This window comes from Stigmatopora nigra, chromosome 13 (genome assembly GCF_051989575.1).
Source record: "Stigmatopora nigra isolate UIUO_SnigA chromosome 13, RoL_Snig_1.1, whole genome shotgun sequence".
Taxonomy (NCBI): Eukaryota; Metazoa; Chordata; class Actinopteri; order Syngnathiformes; family Syngnathidae; genus Stigmatopora; species Stigmatopora nigra.
This window is the reverse complement of record NC_135520.1, coordinates 552,616-571,014: the sequence shown is the minus strand read 5'-3', so window position 1 is coordinate 571,014 and position 18,399 is coordinate 552,616. Positions and strand designations below refer to the sequence as shown.

General features: G+C 52.0%; 3 protein-coding genes across 8 annotated transcripts; 1 reads left to right on the top strand and 2 right to left on the bottom strand.

Moving 5' to 3' along the window:
• Positions 1-29: 29 nt before the first annotated feature.
• smoc1 (SPARC related modular calcium binding 1) lies at positions 30-14,201 on the bottom strand. 6 transcript variants are annotated; one of them, XM_077730638.1, is made up of 17 exons: positions 14,117-14,201; positions 9,008-9,086; positions 6,211-6,738; positions 5,167-5,329; positions 4,984-5,052; positions 4,328-4,455; positions 4,059-4,158; positions 3,774-3,827; positions 3,345-3,392; positions 2,847-2,936; positions 2,690-2,770; positions 2,429-2,624; positions 2,275-2,357; positions 2,049-2,154; positions 1,669-1,916; positions 1,495-1,548; positions 30-809 (listed from the first exon to the last, which is right to left on the bottom strand). In XM_077730638.1, exons 3-17 carry the CDS (start codon positions 6,358-6,360, stop codon positions 796-798), a joined length of 1,584 nt encoding a protein of 527 aa, XP_077586764.1. In that variant the 5' UTR covers positions 6,361-6,738; positions 9,008-9,086; positions 14,117-14,201; the 3' UTR covers positions 30-795. The 6 variants fall into 6 exon arrangements, with proteins under 6 accessions (XP_077586764.1, XP_077586767.1, XP_077586766.1 ...); XM_077730641.1 differs by having other exon boundaries at positions 2,847-2,903; XM_077730640.1 differs by lacking the exon at positions 14,117-14,201 and adding an exon at positions 9,512-9,529.
• On the top strand, positions 9,603-13,724 carry ccdc177 (coiled-coil domain containing 177). Its single transcript, XM_077730636.1, has 2 exons — positions 9,603-10,126; positions 10,451-13,724. Exon 2 carries the CDS (start codon positions 10,457-10,459, stop codon positions 12,671-12,673), a length of 2,217 nt encoding a protein of 738 aa, XP_077586762.1. The 5' UTR covers positions 9,603-10,126; positions 10,451-10,456; the 3' UTR covers positions 12,674-13,724.
• A 285-nt stretch (positions 14,202-14,486) lies between the features above and the next one.
• Positions 14,487-18,280, bottom strand: plekhd1 (pleckstrin homology domain containing, family D (with coiled-coil domains) member 1). The gene is made up of 13 exons (XM_077730637.1): positions 17,757-18,280; positions 17,209-17,302; positions 17,045-17,134; positions 16,897-16,973; positions 16,661-16,752; positions 16,527-16,579; positions 16,374-16,468; positions 16,178-16,271; positions 15,852-16,102; positions 15,349-15,481; positions 15,129-15,282; positions 14,924-15,067; positions 14,487-14,845 (listed from the first exon to the last, which is right to left on the bottom strand). The coding sequence occupies exons 1-13, from the start codon at positions 18,263-18,265 to the stop codon at positions 14,673-14,675; spliced, it is 1,959 nt and encodes a 652-aa protein (XP_077586763.1). The 5' UTR covers positions 18,266-18,280; the 3' UTR covers positions 14,487-14,672.
• Positions 18,281-18,399: the final 119 nt, after the last annotated feature.

Sequence of the window (18,399 nt, the reverse complement as noted above, 5' to 3'; positions counted from 1 at the left end):
GAGCGCCAAAAACTTAGACGAGACGCCTCTTTTGGTGTTGAAATGACTTTTTATTATGCTCAACTTTAGATGGAGTTACAGACACAAAAGAGACGGATCTCCAAAGCATGGCCGACGTGTCCAGGGAATCTAGGTACGTACTAATTTGGTTTTCTTCACTAAGTCAATTTGCAGACCTCCATTTAAGAGTCAATATTTGTTGTAACCGTTCAGTGCTTAACTTTTCAAGAAACATAGTGTAGCATAGAAAAAAACCATGTCAATATTAAAAAGAGCCCTAAATACTACAGTGATAGTTCCCCATGAATGCTATAATCTGACTTTTTCATCCTAAATTGTCACTAATGTGAGTTTTCCTTCTGTTTCCAGTGCAACGGGATCCATTCGAAGAGTCACTGTTGAAATCTACGACTCATCCATGGTTGGCAAATGGCTGAAAATCCCTAAAACTCTTCGGGTAAGTTTGAAGCGTTTTGACAAAACCTGTTTTTTTGGCCTCCCTTTAGGCCAAGCTCTTTTTTTCCCAAACGGACTAAAATGGACGCATTGCGCCCATCCCCAAGTGCCTTTGAACCGTTGCCCATTTAACGTAGGTATTTTCGCACTCTATTTTTCAGTCGCATCAAAACCACCAAGAATCCAAAATGCCAAAGATGAGAGAAAAAGTGCAAATGTTTTTTTTCATGTTTGTGTATTAGTCTTTAGGAAAAAGTGATTTACTCTCTGACTTGTCTTTTTTTTTGTTTCTTTTCAGCATGGCGGCGGCGATGCCTTCCGCCTGTTCTCCATCACCCCTCACGCCGGGCGACCTGCCAACACGGGACGCAAACAATGTCAACCATTCGCCATCCCTGGGGACCAATACAGGAAAATTCCCAATCTGGCAACGTGGCGGCAACTGAACATGGTAGGACACTATTCGTTTCTTTTCTCTTTCAACACAATGTACATACACATGTATCACAAAAGTCATTTCCTGCTAACCCTCCGTTCATTTTTGACCAGGGCGGCCATTTTCTCCGTCAAATTGACCCTGAGAAATTTGCCTGGCCTTTGTGGTATTGCCATACACAACAAAAGTCCCTCTAAATTGCTTTCCATGTTAGTCACCCAATCTGGCAACCCAACATGGTAGGACACTTTTCTTCCTCAATAGGCCGTGTGCATCTTTTTATGCAAAAGACAGTTTGCTCGGCGTACACTTACGACGAGAACAGGTTTGTCTTTGGTTAAGTTGAATTATTCAACGGGCTGCTTTATTAATATGGAAAGCATTTTAGAGTGACTTTTGTTTATTTGTTTGGCAATACCCCAAAGGCCAGGAAACTCTCTCGGGGTCAATTTAACGCAGAAAATGGCCGCCCTGGTAAAAAATGAAGAGTGTCAGCAAGAAATGACTTTAGTGTTGTACGTGCATGTCAATTGGGGATGAAAGAGAGAACTGTTAGCTGAGGGTGATTGCTTAAAGTAGTAGAATGACTTAGTGACACTTACCAAAGACTTTTGTTCCTTGCCTCGTCCCGTAGTTGCCATTCGCCGTCGATCCGCCTGCAAAAGTTACAAGTCATTCCATTGAAATGCAAAACATTTGGTTACTGAGAAGAGCTAAAAATGACTCTATGCATCGTGTGTGTGTGTGTGTGTGTGTGTTATTGACTTTGTTTTTACCGTTTTTAGCCACCCCGAGGCAGCCCTGGAGCTCCGGCAGCGAGACGGCCCTGTCCTTGTTCAGGTCGCAGTAGTCGGCGAAGCGGCGGGCGCACTTCTTGGGCTTGGCTTTCTTCTTCAGGTACCTCTTGAAAGGCTTCAACTCCTTCTTGCTCACGCCGCCGTCGCCGTTGGCGTCCAGCTGCCCAAAGTACCACAACAGCGCCCGCTCTTCCAGCGTGTGACTGGGGTCGGGTTCCGACAACTTGCTGCAATCATTAAAAAAAAAAAACAATTTCAACAATGACCTCAAAGTGTCTTCCTTGTCGAGGGCGCAAAGATGGACATGTATATTGTATGTCCAAGTCGTCAATTAAAGTGCATTTGATGTCGTGACATACCTCCCTCCGCCAAAGGGCGCTGGTGAGTTTATGGCTTGAACCATGTCCGTAGTCAAGGCGTCCAACAGGCTTGTCAGAAATTCCCCTTTTTTCCCTTCAGGGCAGCCTGAAACAAAACAGAAAACAGAGTTCAGGATTATATAAAGCAAGACAGACCGCAAAGGTTAACAGTGCTAACAGTTGCATTGCAAATGTCAACATTGCATGTTAAAAAATGTATAAGAACCCGTGAGTTCTCGGCCTTGGAACAGATCTTGGGCTTCGGAACTGCGAGAGCGGGCGCCGGCGTCGCACTCCGGCGTCTGATACCTGTCGAGGTGGAAGGAGGAATGGTCAATCCCGTCAAAAGACAAAAATAAAAAGAAATCCGCGTGAATCACCTGGTGGAAGTTCCCGGGATGGGTCGCCCCGTGTCCACCAGCACGCACCAACAGTAGCCGGTGGACTGGTGACACTGGACGGGCCGGTAGAGGGCGCCGGGAGCGCAGTCGGGGACGAAGACCGCCTCGCGGGGGTTTTGCGCCGACGCCTCGTCCAGGGCGCTTTGGCGTTCTTGGTCGCAAGACGGGATTTTCTCTAAAATGACGAGAACCCGAGTCAAGTCGTGGGATGGATATGTCTTCTTCCAGCGTCAATGTCACCTTGCTTCCTGGACGTGGAGCTGTTGTGTTTGTTCTCCTTGTAAACCAACTGTTTGATCCACAGCGTCGGGGCGGTGATCTCTGAAACGACATTACAACTTTCATTCGTGACATATCCACATATAAACGTGAGCCCAGACGAGCTACGGACTCTCACCTTCGCCCTCGGGGGGCAGCAGGGTCTCTGTGGTGGGCGTGGCCTTGGAGCCGTCGTCTGGATTGAGGGTGAGAAAGAAACGGAAAGACACTGCCATTATTCACGTTAATACAATCTACTCTCCACAAGTGTTGAATGGTTGGGATTTGCACACGGCCCGCTCACCTGGCCGGCCCAGGCACACACACACACACACACACACACACGCGATTAAACGGCTCAACACAAGATCAACAAGCGCACACAAACTTAACATTGAAAGGAGACCAGCCCCCCCACCCCCGGGAAATACTCACCCGGGTGCAGCCTCGGAGCATCCGGAACCTTCCTTAAGGACGCAATTTGGTCAAAAGCAAAGCAAAGACAACCCGCGTCCGATTAACTCGTCCTTTCGGTCGTCCAAATGGGTCGATCGGATAAGAGAGCCACGGGAGGATTCGGGCTTATCGGCGTTCCCCGGGTAAAAAAAGGAGGAAGCCATTCTCAAAGTCAACTCACCTTTTCGACCCGAGTTGGCCGGTCCGGGCGGTCTGTCGGTGGCCGAGCCTGTCCGGTCAAAGAGAGGACAAAGAAAAAAATGTCAATGGCGGACCACGTTTTGGCGAGAAACGTCAAAAAGCACATTTGTTAACGGGTAAAAAGAGAATGTGGTCATTTGCTGGCATTCACAATAATACTTGAGCTCAATATTATTTCATGCTTTTCAAAGTGTTTCTAAAAAGAAATCAAAAACATTTGACAACTTTGCGGCAGTCTTTTCGTGCTCAAATTGTGGAAAATGGTGGCGGCAAAGACATTCCGGGAAGCGCATGTACATTAAAAAAAGGGCAAAAAGGGGAAATAGGAAACCCTGAATGTGCATGCTGGGGGTGACATGCTCGCCAAGGCTCCATATTGGACGACAGACGGACAGATGGGCGGTACTACCTGTCAGCGTGCTCGCCGCCCCGCTGTCAGTTCCCAAAAAGTGGTGGAAGTTCCCTGCAAGACGTACACGGCACGCAGTGGGCGTGACCGAGGCAAGAAAATTGCTCAAAGAGGTCAAAGACCTTTTTCCCATCAACACGGGGAAAAATTCCAAAATTAGGTATTGTGGGACGTGGACGTGAAAAAGACCACATCTTTTAAACAGTTTTGACTTCATTTCCACATTTTTGGATCGATTCCCACCAAATTTGTCATGGTGACCCCCCCAAGAAAAGCTCAAAGTACCTGAACAAACGGGCGTCCTGTTGTGAACCGAAGAGCCGCTCACCGGCTTTCCGTCGGCCGTGACGCACCAGCAGTAGCCCGTCAGAGTGTGGCACTGCACCTGCACAGAAAAAAAATAATACACCATTTTGGAATCAGTTCTCTCTAGCGGCGGGTCTCGGGATAGCTTAACTCTAAGGCAAGTGAGTATAAAATATGTGAAATGCGATTTTTTCCAAGTGCCATAACTATTAAAACAATAATGTATGTTATTATTAAATGGGTCATACTGGAGCAAAGGAGCCGTCGTGGTTGCATTGGGGAACAAAGATGGACTCTTGGGCTCTTGGGGCCTGCTCCATTGCCTGGCCTCTCTCCACGCCACACTTGGACGACGGCGGCGGTGGCGGAGCCTCTTCTGGAAAACAAAGGACAAACGTCAGAGGTGAGATGATAGCGTTCTTTTTTGTTGTTGCCTTTGTCCCACTTCCAGACACGTTAGCTTCTGCCAAACGTCTGATCCCCGGCCCAGCTTTCCTTCACGCCGGACTCGGGAGGTCCGGCCCGGCGCCTGACCAAAAATGGAGTGTTTTTTTTCCTTCTAAAAGGTCACGAGCTTTCCGATCAATGGCCGCTCCTTGGGAGGAGTGGGGGGTGTCCAATGTAGCGTAGACAGACGTCTGTGAAACATTACACGCTATTCGACAGGCGGAAAATCAAAAACATCTTTTCACTGGTGTCTGCTGTTTTGACCCCCCCCTTGGGCTAATGAGATCGTAAAAGATTAGTTTTGAGTTGAAACATCAAGTTTGGGGAGGAAACTTTGATTTAGGAAAGAAGAAGTTGAGTTCATTAAAGATATAAAAAATAAACAAAAAAATACGGGAAATGAATTTCATGAGTCTATTTGGCTTTTTTATTTTTGCACGCCATTTTTCTGACCAACCTGTTTGGGCGGCGTCTTCCGCCACGGACGAAGACGTCGGCGACTGCTCCACTTTGGTCCAATTTCTCCCTGCGGACCAAAAAGGGGACAAATTGTCAAAAGGTTCCACTCGACCACTATAAGTGGGGAACCAAGACAAAGCTCCTCCTCCTTTTGCCACTCCTCCTGTCCCTCCCTCCTCACCTCGACTACAGCGCCCACGGTGCGCCATGGTGAGCGTCTTGTCTCTGCAGCGGGCTCGCTGCAAGTGGCAGGCGCTGTCGTAGCTCCGCCCATCCGATCCGCACACCGGCTTGGCCTGCGGACGGACGCACGGCCCGCCGCAATCTCGCTCGCCAATCAGACGCTGCAAAAAAAAAAGAGACATTTTTCAATGTGGGGACTAACATACACAATGAAATACTTTCTTCTTTTTCTATTTACAGGCAGTGACTTACTTTTAAATTGCAAATTTACAGTGTTTTTATGACTCCTTCAAATTGACTTGATATCAGATTGGAGTTAAAAAAGGGGGCAGAGGAAACTAAAAGATGTTTGTCTTTTGCAAGCAAGCATCCAAAATGTTGGAATGGTGAGCCACGGCACCCCCCCCCCCCCCCCCCCCCACGCCTGCCTGACTCAGACAGAGCCTTAATGGATGCCGCCGGCCTTCTACCTTGGCAGAGATAAATAATCAAAAAAACATTTCATTTCGCATGAAGCTTGGAAATAAAACTTTCCCACACAATCCTGGCCAGCCGTTTTTAGTCCTGAAAAAAGGTAACCGAGTTGGTTAAAAAGCATCCAAGCCTTTGTTCAACTTTCTTTTTAGGGATCCTGATTTTTTCTTCTTCCAGGAAGCCATTGCATCAGAGCACAGGAGTCTTTTGCCCTTTGACTTTGATTTTGCTCCAAGGAGAACAAAATGAATGATTCAAGTGCCCTTAAATGTGTTTTGCTTTCATTCGACGTGAAAAATCAGACATGGAAGTCACAAAGCAAAGCCCTTGCCCCTTTTTACTCTACTCTCTACTAGAACTCAGCACTCAAGTAAAAAATAATAACAATATATATGTATATTTTTAATATAAATAGGGGTAACCCTACTTTGCGGTTTTTCATCTATTATGGCCACGTCTGGTCTACATTAACTGCAATAATCGAGGGATTACTGTACATGAATCTAGAAATTGAACAAAAGATTTTCTAACTCACTCAAGACGACATTTTCAATGTAGTGAGACTCACCCTGTTTGTGGGTGTCCTGGTCTTGCCGTGTCCTCCTCCTCCTCCTGCGACGGCGTGGACTGTTTGAGGCAGGTGGCAGAGGAGGAAGATGAGCAGGTGACAACAACAGGTGGCCGCCGCCAAAAAGCCCAAGAGGCGCGAAGGCAACATGGCCGCAGCAAACTGCCTCTCTCTCTCTCGCTCTCCTCCTCCGCTCGTCACATCATAGTGGCCCAAACGGACGTCTTCAGGGGACGGACGTGGACTTGGGCTGAGACGGCCGCCGCTTGACTTTCTCTGGGGGGGGGTATTCCGTCCTCCGAAAAGGGTCCTCCCCGCTCGTCATCACGGCCCAGTGGCGTTGGAAACACCAGCCCGGCCAATGAGTGACATCTGGACCGGACCAATGCGCGTGTTCCGAGAGGGGGGGTCGGGGGGCTTTCCAAGCCACGCCTCCTCCTGGCTCCATCCAGAGTGGCGAATAAAAATAAAAAAAGTCCTTGGTGTGAAAGATAGTTGCTCAAAGAATGGAAGGATGTCTTGTAAAAACTGAAAAAAAAAAAACAGAGAAAAAGGATTCAAATACTACAGAAAATGACATGATGTCTTGGAGGAGGGCGGACATTTTGGCTCAAGTTTCCTAAACATGATCCTTAAAATGAAGTTTTCTGACCAAGATTGGACTTGCGACACTATCGTGTTATCGTCATAAAAAATGACTTCAAATATAATTTAATACTTTCAGCGTCTTTGCAAAACAAGGTTGTTTTTAACGGATATTTGTTGAAACGTGGACTATCGTATGACATAAACACAAAAGTCCTGGATTTTTTTGGATGTCTAAATAAATAGAGAAGACGTATTAAAATACTTTTGTTTATTGGCTTTGAAGGCTTAAAAAGCATTTTGGACGGGATGCAGCTTTTTGGACAGCTTAAAGGCACTACTTCACTCTACACTAGATTTATTATGACCTTTTTTTTAATAGCAAAAAGACGTTTCAGGTCAAAGTGACTTTAAAAGGAGACATGGAGAATTACACTTCATTGACTTTTTTTTTCTTTTGAATATATCTTTTGGATTCCTTTGAAATCAAGAAGATAAAGAGCCAAATTTAAGTATGACTCACATTTTGGTTGAACAAAAATGGCGCTCAAACGGATGACAGACGGACGGGACGGAGGGACGAGACGGAGGGAAGAGACAACCCCCCCCCCCCCCCCCCACACGGTCCCGTGAAAAGAGCGAGACCTCCGATTGCCCCCAGTTCACATTTCCAGCTTTGCTTTGCCAACAGACAGCAAAGCTGGACACTTTCAACAGCCCCCCCGGCCCCCCTCTTGACCCTTTCTCCAAACGGCAACAAGCCCCTCCCATCCGCCGCGGAGCTGTTAATTCAATCAGTCCGCCGCCGCCCCGCTCAATTGGGCGATTTGAGCAACCGGCGGGGGGTCCGGCTGGTCCCGCCGAGGCCTTTAATGGCCACTGACAGCGTGTAAACACGGCGCTGAATGGCGCTGAATGGCACGACGCAGGTGCGGCGGCGCGGCCCGACGGCGCGGTGCAATAGTTCACACCCGGCCTCTCGGCCGTTGCTTTGCCCACAACGGCTTTGCCGACTGGCCCACTTTCATCTCGGCGGGAGGGCATGGCTTAAGGTGATCTCGTTAACATTCCTCTGCGACGCGCTCGTTATCCCGGCCGGCCGGCCGGGATGGGCTCTAGCACCCCCCGGCCGAGGAAGGCCGGCCCACTACAAGATGCGACTCGTTGGCTGCCTTTTACCATGTCCAATCCGTGTTGGGTCGGAGAATCTTCCCTAGCAACAAAATAATAATAATGGGACACATTGGAGAGCATTGACCCAGCCATTGCACCCGTGCGCCGCCATCTTGCATCAATCGAAAAATGGGTAAAACTGCGGAAATGACAAAAAACACTTCTCAAAAAATCACAACAAATCGCCAATTCATTCATTTTCTGAACTGCTTATCATCAACAAGTCACAAGGGGTGCTGGAGCCTATCTTAGGCAGCAACGAGCGTCCAATGGCAGGACACAAGGAGACCAACAACCAATCACACTTTAAATTTAGCATCCAATTAGCCTAGCATGCATGCCCGGAGAAGGCCCACACAACCCCAGGGAGAACATACCAAGTCCACACAATGAGGACCCACCGGGGATCGAACCCACATCCTCGGCACTGCGAGTCCGACGTTCTAAACACTTTTTTTTGGACTCAGTAAAGGAAGCGTCCCTGACTAAGGATTTCTAGTCCTAACTCCCCCCAATTTCCATGTCCACACAATATAAAAAAATTAGGTGGTCTTGCAGGTGGGTGGCAAAAAAAATCCCCATTTTTTTTTAATCACTTCATTACAAGCTCTTCAAACTCCCCCCAGCCAGCCAAATCTGTGGTGTAACCATCACAAAGACCCCCCCCCCCCCCAAAGGCTTTCACCCCGTCCCTAATTGTGGCAATTCCCTCAGCTCAATAGCTCTAATTACGAGGCCCCGGGCCGCCGAGTCTTTCCACAAGCCGCTCAAGCGTCACCAGAAAACATGTCCACGGACAAAGACGGCCTGTCGAGTGTTTTGGGGTGGGGGGGGTGCTGGATAAAAAAAGGGGGTTCGGCTGGGCCCTTTTTTTGTGTGCTTGAAAGCCGCATTTGTCAAGGGCCAGCGCGACACCTGCGTCATTCCGTAACTGAAAACGGCGCTAAACGGAGACGTGGAGTAGTACGCATACGGATTTTCAAAATGACTGCCACCAGCTCACGTTTCTCATTTTACTAATTATGACACAAATTCTCACCTGGACAGACTTGACAAAGACGCGTTTCTTGGCTGGACGGCGTCTGAAAACGGTCTTCCTTCGGCCTTTTCCACGTGTCCTGTAGAAAGAAGAGAAAAAAAAGAGGATTTGAGCAATTTGCCGTCTGTCTGTAGACAACGTTTACACAGTTTGGAGTTGACCTGTGGGTGAACCTGCCGCAAAACTCCAGCTGACCCCCTTGACCTCATCTTCCCACCAAGTCCGGTTAACGAGCCCGATGACGCAATTGGATTCGCGCGGCGCCGTTCGCTCCGGCGAGTCACAAGTTTAGTGGGTCGCCATTGGGCGCTCGCTTCGGGATTGGCGCCGACTAGCGCCACCCGAAGGAAAGTATAGGGTGTCGTCTACGTCTCGACCAAAGTTAGTAAGTTGGAAGTCCGCATATAAGCCACACCCTTCGACCGTAAGTGGACTAAATGTATAAATCATGACATCATAAAATCGCTGACTGTTAATCAGACCACAAAAGTGAGATGAACATACGTCTATTTTTTGGCCGTCTAAAAACAGCAATCTGCTGCTCTCTGGCGGACACGAGGTGTATTACGTTGTATTTTTCCCCTCCGGGCTTGGATGACAGACAGCTGCTGTCTTTCAGGATCATTTCATGTCGTCCACGCATTTTAAAATGCTTTTAAATTGGACGCGCTTGAGTGAATTCTTTCTACTTTGACGAGAACGGAACGGGATGGCTTCCATTGGGGGGAAAAAGCTCACTCCACGCCAAAAGCTGCTCCGTCATTGGTCCGTATCGCCGTCGCTTTAGTGAGCATATTGGCTTGAGGGGAGGCGCCGAGAGGAGGCGGGGCCTAGGCGGAGGCTGAGGCGAGGGGGGATGCTGCGGCGCCAGCGAAGATTCTGGACATCCTCGGAGGGGGAAAAAACGGTTCGATTCCCCGGATCGGTTTGCTAGAAGATCCGGCGGAAGTGGCGAAGCCGCCGTGCGTCTGGATGTCGAGGCGGCGGCGGCAGGGCGCTCCCCGGCGTGCTCCGAGGGGGGCCTCCGACATCAGCTGATATTATGCGGGGAAGCGGAGCAGCTGGACGGATTAAAAGGGAACAAAGCAGTGCTTCCAGCAACGTTTGCCACACTGACAGGTCAGCAGCAGGCGTATAGCTTCTTTTTGTCATAGAAGGGAATATGCAAGCATCCTCAATCCAGTCCTGGTGTGGGCGGGGGTTCGGGGCCTTCATCGCTCTGGCCTCATCCTCCTCTTCGTAGGTGGTCTTTCTCAAATGGGTCCAATTCATTCGCCCTAGCAAATCGTCCCAAAATAGCGGCTTTGGCGGGACGGGGGCTCGTGCGTGACGTCACGCCGGCCGCCCCCCGGGGGCCGTCGCTGAAAAGGATCACTTGAGCGCAAACACATGTGCACACACAGTTGCTCCTCCCCCGCTGAACTTGGCGTTCTTCCGTTTTAGGTCGAGATGGTGGACCCCTCCGAGGCCGAGGAGCAGACGCTCAAGTCGGCGGCGGCGACGCCGCCCTGCGGGGGATCCGCCGGCCCCGCCGCCATCCCGGAAGAGCCACGCTTGCCGGACCAGGCGGACGGCGCCGTGGCGGAGGAGGAAGGCGATTTCCAGACGCCCCCTAGCGGCAGCTCCGAGCCCAGCCCCCTCCACGCGGCGTCCCCCGCGGGAGCGGACGGCGAGCCGTCGTCGCCCAAGCTGCACCTGGACCTGTACAACTTTGACTCGGCGGCGGCCGAGGGCAGCCGTTACGTGCTGACCAGCCCGCGCTCGCTGGAGGCCTGCGCCCGCTGCGGCGTCAAGCCGGTGGAGCTGCTTCCTCGTCCGCTCTCGGAATTTGCCCGCGAGGCGCCCGGCCGCTCCATGCGGGTGGCGGCCGGTCTCTTCGAGGTCTACGAGCGGGAGCGCCACGGCAAGCTGCGCCAGTGCAGGGAGGAGCGGGAGCGCATCGTCAGGGAGGAGAATCGGCGGTCCGCCAGCGCGGCGGCGGCGGCGGAGCAGCGCAAAGTCGTCGCCGTTCGGGCTCCCGAGCCGGAGAGCTCGGGGCCGCCTTTGCGATCGACCAGAGCGGTCCCCGAGCGGCAGCCGGCTCCGGTGGTCGCCAAGCCAAACGGCGGCAAATCCTCCAACACGTTCCCCAGAAACGCCGGCAGGGCTCCCGTCCTCCTCAGGGCCAAGTCCACGTTGGGGTCCAAGACGGCGTCGGGCCCGCCCGCCGCCGCCGCCGCCGCGTTCCCGCGGCACAACGGACACTTGCACCCCAAGATGCGAGCCAAGAGCCACTCGGTGGAGTCCCTGCAGAGGAGGTCCGAGACGCTCTCGTCCGCCTCCAACACCGGCACCTCCTCGGAATCGGGCGCCTCTTCGTACGGCTGGGAGGGGCGGCGGGAGCCCCGGGCCAAGCCCCCGGTGCCCCGCGACAGGACGCTGGCCGCCTTCAACTCGCTGCTGGGGCGCAGCCTCAGTTTGGGGGACCTGAGTCACTCGCCGCAGACCACGCAGAAGGTGGAGCGCATCGTCAGGGAGGTCAAGCGGCGGGGGCTGGACGCCGTGTCCGAGCGCGACCGCAAGATCGCCGCCCTCATGCTGGCCCGCTACCAGGAGGAGGACATCCTGAGCCGGACCCGCCAGGCCGCCCACCTCCAGTGGGACAGCGAGCGTCGCACGGAGGAGCTGCGGCGGGAGCGCGACCGCCGCGACCAGCGGCGCGCCGTCCAGGAGGGCCGGCTCGCCTGGCAGACGCAGGTGTCCACGCGCCAGGAGCGGCTGGGCCGGGAGGAGCGGCGGGCGGCCGCCGCCAAGCTGCGGCGGGCCGAAGAGAGCGAGGAGCAGTGGCGGCAGCTGGCCGAGCAACAGGAGCGCGAGCGCCTGCGCAAGCTGCAGCGGGCGGCGCGCGACGAGAAGCACAAGAAGTCGCTGCAGGAGCACAACCTCAAGGCCCTGGAGGAGGAGCGGGCCGCCGCCCAGGAGCAGGAACGCCTGCTCCTGGCCGAGAGGCTCTCCGTGGCCGAGCTCAAGCGGCAGGAGGAGCAGCACCGCTCGCGGGAGGAGCGCCGGGGCCTCAACGCCGCCGAGCGCCGCCGCCACGCCGCCCTCGTCCGGGAGATCGCCCGGCGCGAGCGCCAGGGGTGCCGGGAGGCCGAGCTGGCCGCCCGGGAGAAGCTCAGTCGCTCCCGCGGCAACTACGAGCACCTCCGGGAACGCCGGGGCCGGGAGCTGCGCGAGAAGGCCCGGCGCGAGGACCAGCAGATCCTGCGGGCCCGCCTGGCCGCCGACGAGCGGGAGCGCCAGCAGCGGCGCCGCCTGGAGGACCGCGCCCGCGAGGCCGAGGAGCGGGCCCGCCAGGCGGCGCTCCAAGCCGAGGAGCGGGCCAAGGAGACGGCCCGCCGCGCCTCCCGGGGTCGCCGAGAGAAGGAGCGGCTGCAGCGGCTCAACCGGCAGCGCGTGGAGGAGGAGGAGCGGCGGCGCCGCCTCGACCTCCTCCAGTCCATCGAGCGCAAGCTGGAGAAGAGCGAGCAGATCTTCAAGGAGAAGCGCGCCGTGTTGGAGAGCGCCCGCTCCGTGGCGCGCGCCTCCTTCCACGTGCGGGACAAAGTCCGCGAGGAGACCAACGTGCGCACCTTTGACAAGATGGCGCTGGAGGCGCAACTCAAGGCCGGCTTGGACGACAAGTAGTAGCGGCCGCTGGCTCTCCCCGATGCCCCTCAAAAAGAGTCTGTGTTTTTTTTTACTCTCCCGCATTAATCCTTCCTCTCTTTACCGCCTTTCGACGGGTTGGGTTCCCGGTGGGGGACTTCCGTGGGGGCGTCCCAGAAGGGGAAAACAAGGTTCCAAGTCCACAGATCACCGAATGTGCTCCTCTTCTCCACATCTTATCTGCTAGCTCCGCACAAGCTAAGGCAGGGAGGGGTTCCCAACTCTGGTCCTCGGGGACTCCAAGCGGTCTGAAGGAAATCATCAGGATGGTCCTCAAGGTTCTGGACAGTTTTCCGATCAGCAGATCAATCAATTTGAGTGTGCAGCAGGATTGGGGGGTCCTCCCGGACCAAAGAAGCTAAGGGCTAAAGACATGTCAGGGGTGGTCTTCAAGGGCCGCCGCAGATACGGGTTTTGGGTCCAGGTACCAGATTGATGGAAAGGGTTCCTCTTGTGAATTGGAATGAAAAAGTTTGCTGTAGGTGGCACCATTTTAAATCCACAATAATTCAGGGGATTGGCTCAAAACAGGGTAGGGTCAAGGTACAAAATGATACATGATGACATAATACACACACATTTAACCGTGGCTAATATCATCCATTTTAAGTCATCAAATAGAATCCATTTTACCCACCGACATCTAGTCAAATTCTAGGACTGCTTTGCTTTTTCTGGCACAGTAAATTCTCAAAACTAGCTAGGGAAAACATACTACTAAGTCAATGTCAACGTTTCCCTGTTTTTTTTTTGCAATTAATCTGATAAGCCAAAAACTGATCGGGCTAAGCAGATGCATTTCAACACTTTTGAAAGACTTGTTTTGTGCTTTTTGAGGGATGGACGAGGTTTAAAGACTAGTTATTTTTGCATCGAGTCGGTTCCTTTTTCTTCCCCCAAAATGGTGCCAAGCCCCGCCCACATTGATCCCAGATTGTCCATGTTCAATTCAGGTTCTAGAATTCAGTCCAAAACCGTTTATGGCAATAGAGCAATCAAAAGCTGAATAAACAAGTCTTTCCTTTGGTGACGGATTTGTCTTGTGTATATTATTAACTTCCCTAGAAAAACTTACCTTTTGACGACTTACGTTATAAAGGATGGGACTTTAACGCAATAATGCTGATGAAACGGTTTTAAAAACAATGCATTTTCAATCGCAAACTTACATTCAGTTGAGTATAAAAGCAACATTTATCACACAAAGAATAAATAACGCATGACGTTGAACTATGGAGCATTCAAATACCAAACATTTTCAACTTTTGCCGTGCACCTGCTAGCCTAATGCTAACACGCAACGGATTACCGAGGGCAATTAGCGCCGATTCACCTCATTTAAATGCCATCTGAATAAATACGGACACAAAAGCTAACATATTTCTCGCTATAGATGAAAAATATAACTTAAATAGTACTTACAGATAGGGATAATCCTTGGAAACGGCTCCAAAAAGTTACGGAAGTATCCGGCGTGGAAAACGATAGATACAATATGTTGTCGAAGTTCTTCTTCTGGGAAGTCATTAGGACACCATGCCAGCGCTTCTCTGTGAAACACCGCCACTCAGTGGCCATTGTGCGCAAACACGCGATGCTGTTTACATTAAACTGCGACGATGAGGCGAATTTGGGATTGTCTTTTGGTATTTTTTAAATTAGACATCCACTAAAAAAAATATACAAATCATGGTCTGGAGTTGACGGGGTACTATATGTCAGTCTCTAAGATCCATTTAAAAAAAGAAACAGTTTGAGTGCCAAATTATGCAAAAAAAGAAAAAACCTGAGATCATTTTGATTGACATTTAATCAATACTCAACTAAAAGGGTCAAGGGACAAATAAAGGAACAATTGGGACTGGGCGTTATGTGTATTTTTTGTTCCGTCAACATAAAATGAAGGTTAACATCAGGTTGTATATCTTCTAATATTTGACTACAATACAAGAAAGTCGTTTGTCCGTCCGTCAGTCGGTCAGTCTTGGTCGAAACTGGTGGCGGCGTCCTTGCGCGCCATGATTTTGTAGACGCTCTGGCGGAATTCGCTGTCGGCGGTGAGGCGGCGGGCCGTCTCCCTTAGCTCCTCCATGCTGCCGCCGCCGGCGCCCTCGTCCAGGCTGGTGGTGGCGAACGACTTGGAGTGTTTGACTGGGGAGAAATCCGGGAGAGGCAAAAAATCAACAACAAGTGGGCGGAGGCGCCATTTTGGCCGGCGTCTGGACTCACGCCAATGTCGCCTGGAAGCCCTCCTCTGAACGCGGCAACTTTTGATCCTGCGCGCCGCCGCCTTGTGGAGGTAGACGGCGTTTTTCATGATGGCCGGCAGCTTGGCTTCGATCTCGGCCGCGCAGATGCACTCCTCGAAGAAGCCTGAGTGACGGCGCCAGGGTCAGTACTGCGCCTGGTTTATCCCGGTTGACGGCGTACGTACGTCTGAGCTGCGTGACGTCACCCCTCATCCGCCGGTCTCGCTCGCTGCCGCGGTCCAGGGAGTCCAAGGAGTCCAGGCCTTTCTCCAGGTCTCGCAGGGCCTCCTCGGCCTGCTTCAGCCTCTTCTCCAGCTCCACGCGAGACTCCATTTCCGCCTGGAGGGAGGAGGAGGAGGAGGAGGTTTGACCCGGGGGAGGATGAGAAGGTGGCGTGGGCGTGACCTGCAGCTCGGCCTCCGTCTGCCGCTTGTCGGCGGTGAGCTGCGAGAGCGAGCGCTGCAGCGTTTGGGCCTGCGACGAGTAGAACTCGCGTTCCTGTTGCAGGACTTCGGCCCGTTGCTGATTCTGGCGGAGCCTGCCGTGGTCAAAAAAATGAAAACAAGTCAAAAATTGGCATTTTTTTTTTAGCATGGTGGTACTTTAAACTCCAATGCTTTTATTTTGGAACGTTGGCTCTATTTCGTATTGGAATAAATAGTGGGCCTAATGCACTCGCATCGACGGCGGCTGGAAAGCTGACACGGCCGCTTTATTTTCCATTTTTTTTCTCCCCTCCCAATGGAATTCACATTAGCATCGAAGGATCCAATTCCGTTGACATCATCTTTTTTTTACCCACTAAACTCTATGTATCATGAATAATGACAGTGTCTTTAAAACATGAATGTCTATTGTGCGCTCGAGGCTATTATTAATGTTTGTAAATGAGTTTAATTGGCATGTACTTGTCATCCGCCTGCTCCTTCTCCCTCATCAGCATCTTCATCTGCTCCTCGATGTGGTGCAAATCCCGCAGGAGGTCCTGGTTGCCCAGATCCTTGCGGCTCTCCGGCGGCGCTGCCTCCTGGCCTTTCGCTTTCTCCTCCTGAACGTCCTGCTCCTTCTCCTCCTCCTCTTCTTCCTCCAGCTCCTCCTCCTCCTCACCATCTTTGGCCTCCAGCAGCTCCAGAGTTCGCTTCTTCTCTTGGGACAGTTGCTGACAAAAGAGACCAAAGTTGGACATCATTTTCTTTCCTCTGTTAGCATTAGCAAGTTAGCACGTTAGCGGTACCTCGATGGACTTTTGCAGCATGACGGTCAGGCCGCTAAGCTCCTCCTTCTCGCTCTCCACGCCGCGTAGAGACTGAGCGGTGTCGTCCAGGTCGCTTTTCAAAGAATAATGAAAAATTGAATACATTGTGTGGGCAGGATTACTTAAATATAGTCAACATTTTTGATTTTCCCACTAAAGTATGTTTTGTGCTCACAATTTGACTTGCTCCTGCTCGGCTTTGAGCTCCTGCACCACCTCCTCATACTTGATCTTCTCCTCTTCCAGAAGCTGATTAAGACGCTCCAACTCCTGCGAGTCCCAACGTCAACGCAATGAAGCCCCGCCCCCTTCACACCATCTTTCTTACTTCTCTTTGTGCCCGCTGGTGGGACAGCTCCTCCGTCTCTTCCATCAGTTTATCTGCTCAACGGGAAGAAAAGGCTGGAAGAAGCTCCTCCCCTTTCTCCAAAAAAAATTGACCAAAAATGCCAGAAAAATTACCCAGATACTCCTGCTTCTCCTTGGCCAATTGGAGCCCCTGAGCCTCCAGGCTCTCAATCATGGCCTCCCCCAGTTGGGAATTCTTCCAGGTGCTGAAAACACACAAAGAAACAAAATTTGGGGGTGGTGTCCAAGATGCGGCCAGCGGGCCGAAAGTGGCCCGCCGGGGGTTCCGACCCGGTCCATTTTATTTAGATTTTTTTTTCGGCACAAAAGAAGAAAAGAGGGCTGCTTACACTTTTCCCGACTCCTGCAGCATCTCCAGCCAGTGCAGCTGCTCCTCCTCGGACTCGGCCGCCACCACCACGGTGCCCTGCTCGACGGCGGGGGAATTAGTTGGCACCCGGATGGAGCGCCTCGGCATCCGACTCCGCCAGAGCTCACCGAAAAGTCTTCCAGACCGATCACCAGGCCGAATGGCATGCCCATGTCCTCGGTGGTGGACACCACGCATCCTCCTAGAGGAATGACTCCCTAGTGGTGGTAGGGGGGGGGGATAAATACAAATGAAATGAATGGATCAAGATGGCATTAGGCGAGAACTTGACCTTGGGGTGAATGTTGAACATCCTGCTGCTCTCAAAGCTCCTCTTCTCGCTCTCGGCGTAGTACAGCAAAAAACTGTCTTTGATCACAAAGAACCTTGGCAAAAACACACAAAAATGAAGCCATGTCATTCACTAACATTAACGCCAAAAAATGGGGGACTCCCAAGTGGCACATTAAATAAGTTTGATTATTACACTGATATTTAAGCAGTTTAACGGGACAGATTATAAAAAGAATCCAAGTTCTTGGTCAAGCAATCCAAAGAGAACGGACATGTATCTCCGTCAATGGCCGGGAAACACAATTGGCACGCCGACCTTTAGCTCACGCACGCACGCAGGGCCGATGGCGACGCCGATGACGTCAGCCTGTTTACGTAAGCTGTATTTTGAGCATCCACAAAAATTTGATGGAGTATATTTTTAAAAAGGGAAATTCCAAGGAGAAACTGTGGAACATTTTGGATCAGGATTTAAACAAAAAAAAATATATATATATATATCCACTTTTTTGAGTAAACAAAATAGAATGGAATGCAAATTCTGACCTGCGCGACCACTTGGCCGAAGGTCGTCCAAAAGGTCTCTTCCAGAGGACGCCGTGCAGCTGCACCTTGGCGCTGATGTCCAACGCTTCCGAGTCCGACTGCTCCATGGACGACCAAGGCGAGAAAACCGCAGCAAACGGCGAGAACGGCGAGCCTCTGGATGCGGACGGGAGCATCCCGAGCGCCCCCAGCGAGCAAACGCCCGCTCGCTCGCCCACCCGTCTCCGGAAACACGGCGGGAATCCGTCAGAGGGGCAAAATAGTCGATAACAATTAACCCGCCGCGCGCGAGCATGCCGGCAAATCCTCGATAAGTCGGCCAGGCGGAAGGACGCGAACGCCAATACGAGGTGGAGGGGCGGGGGCGGGCGGACGGGCGGGCCTTTTGGGTCGATGGCGCTCCGGCCAGTAAAAGCCGCCGCGCTTTGGATTACTGCGTGGGAGCGCTTTAACGACGCCGCCGCCGCCAGCAAAACGCATGCAAACCACACAACAAAAACATTCTTCATATCAAGTACTTTGGAGGGAAAGTATATATATTTTTGCATTCTTTCATTTAACTCCCGCGCCGCGCGTCCTCTCAAGGATCACGGGGGTGCCGGAGGCTACCCTATAATTGATGGCCAGCCAATCATAGCTAAGG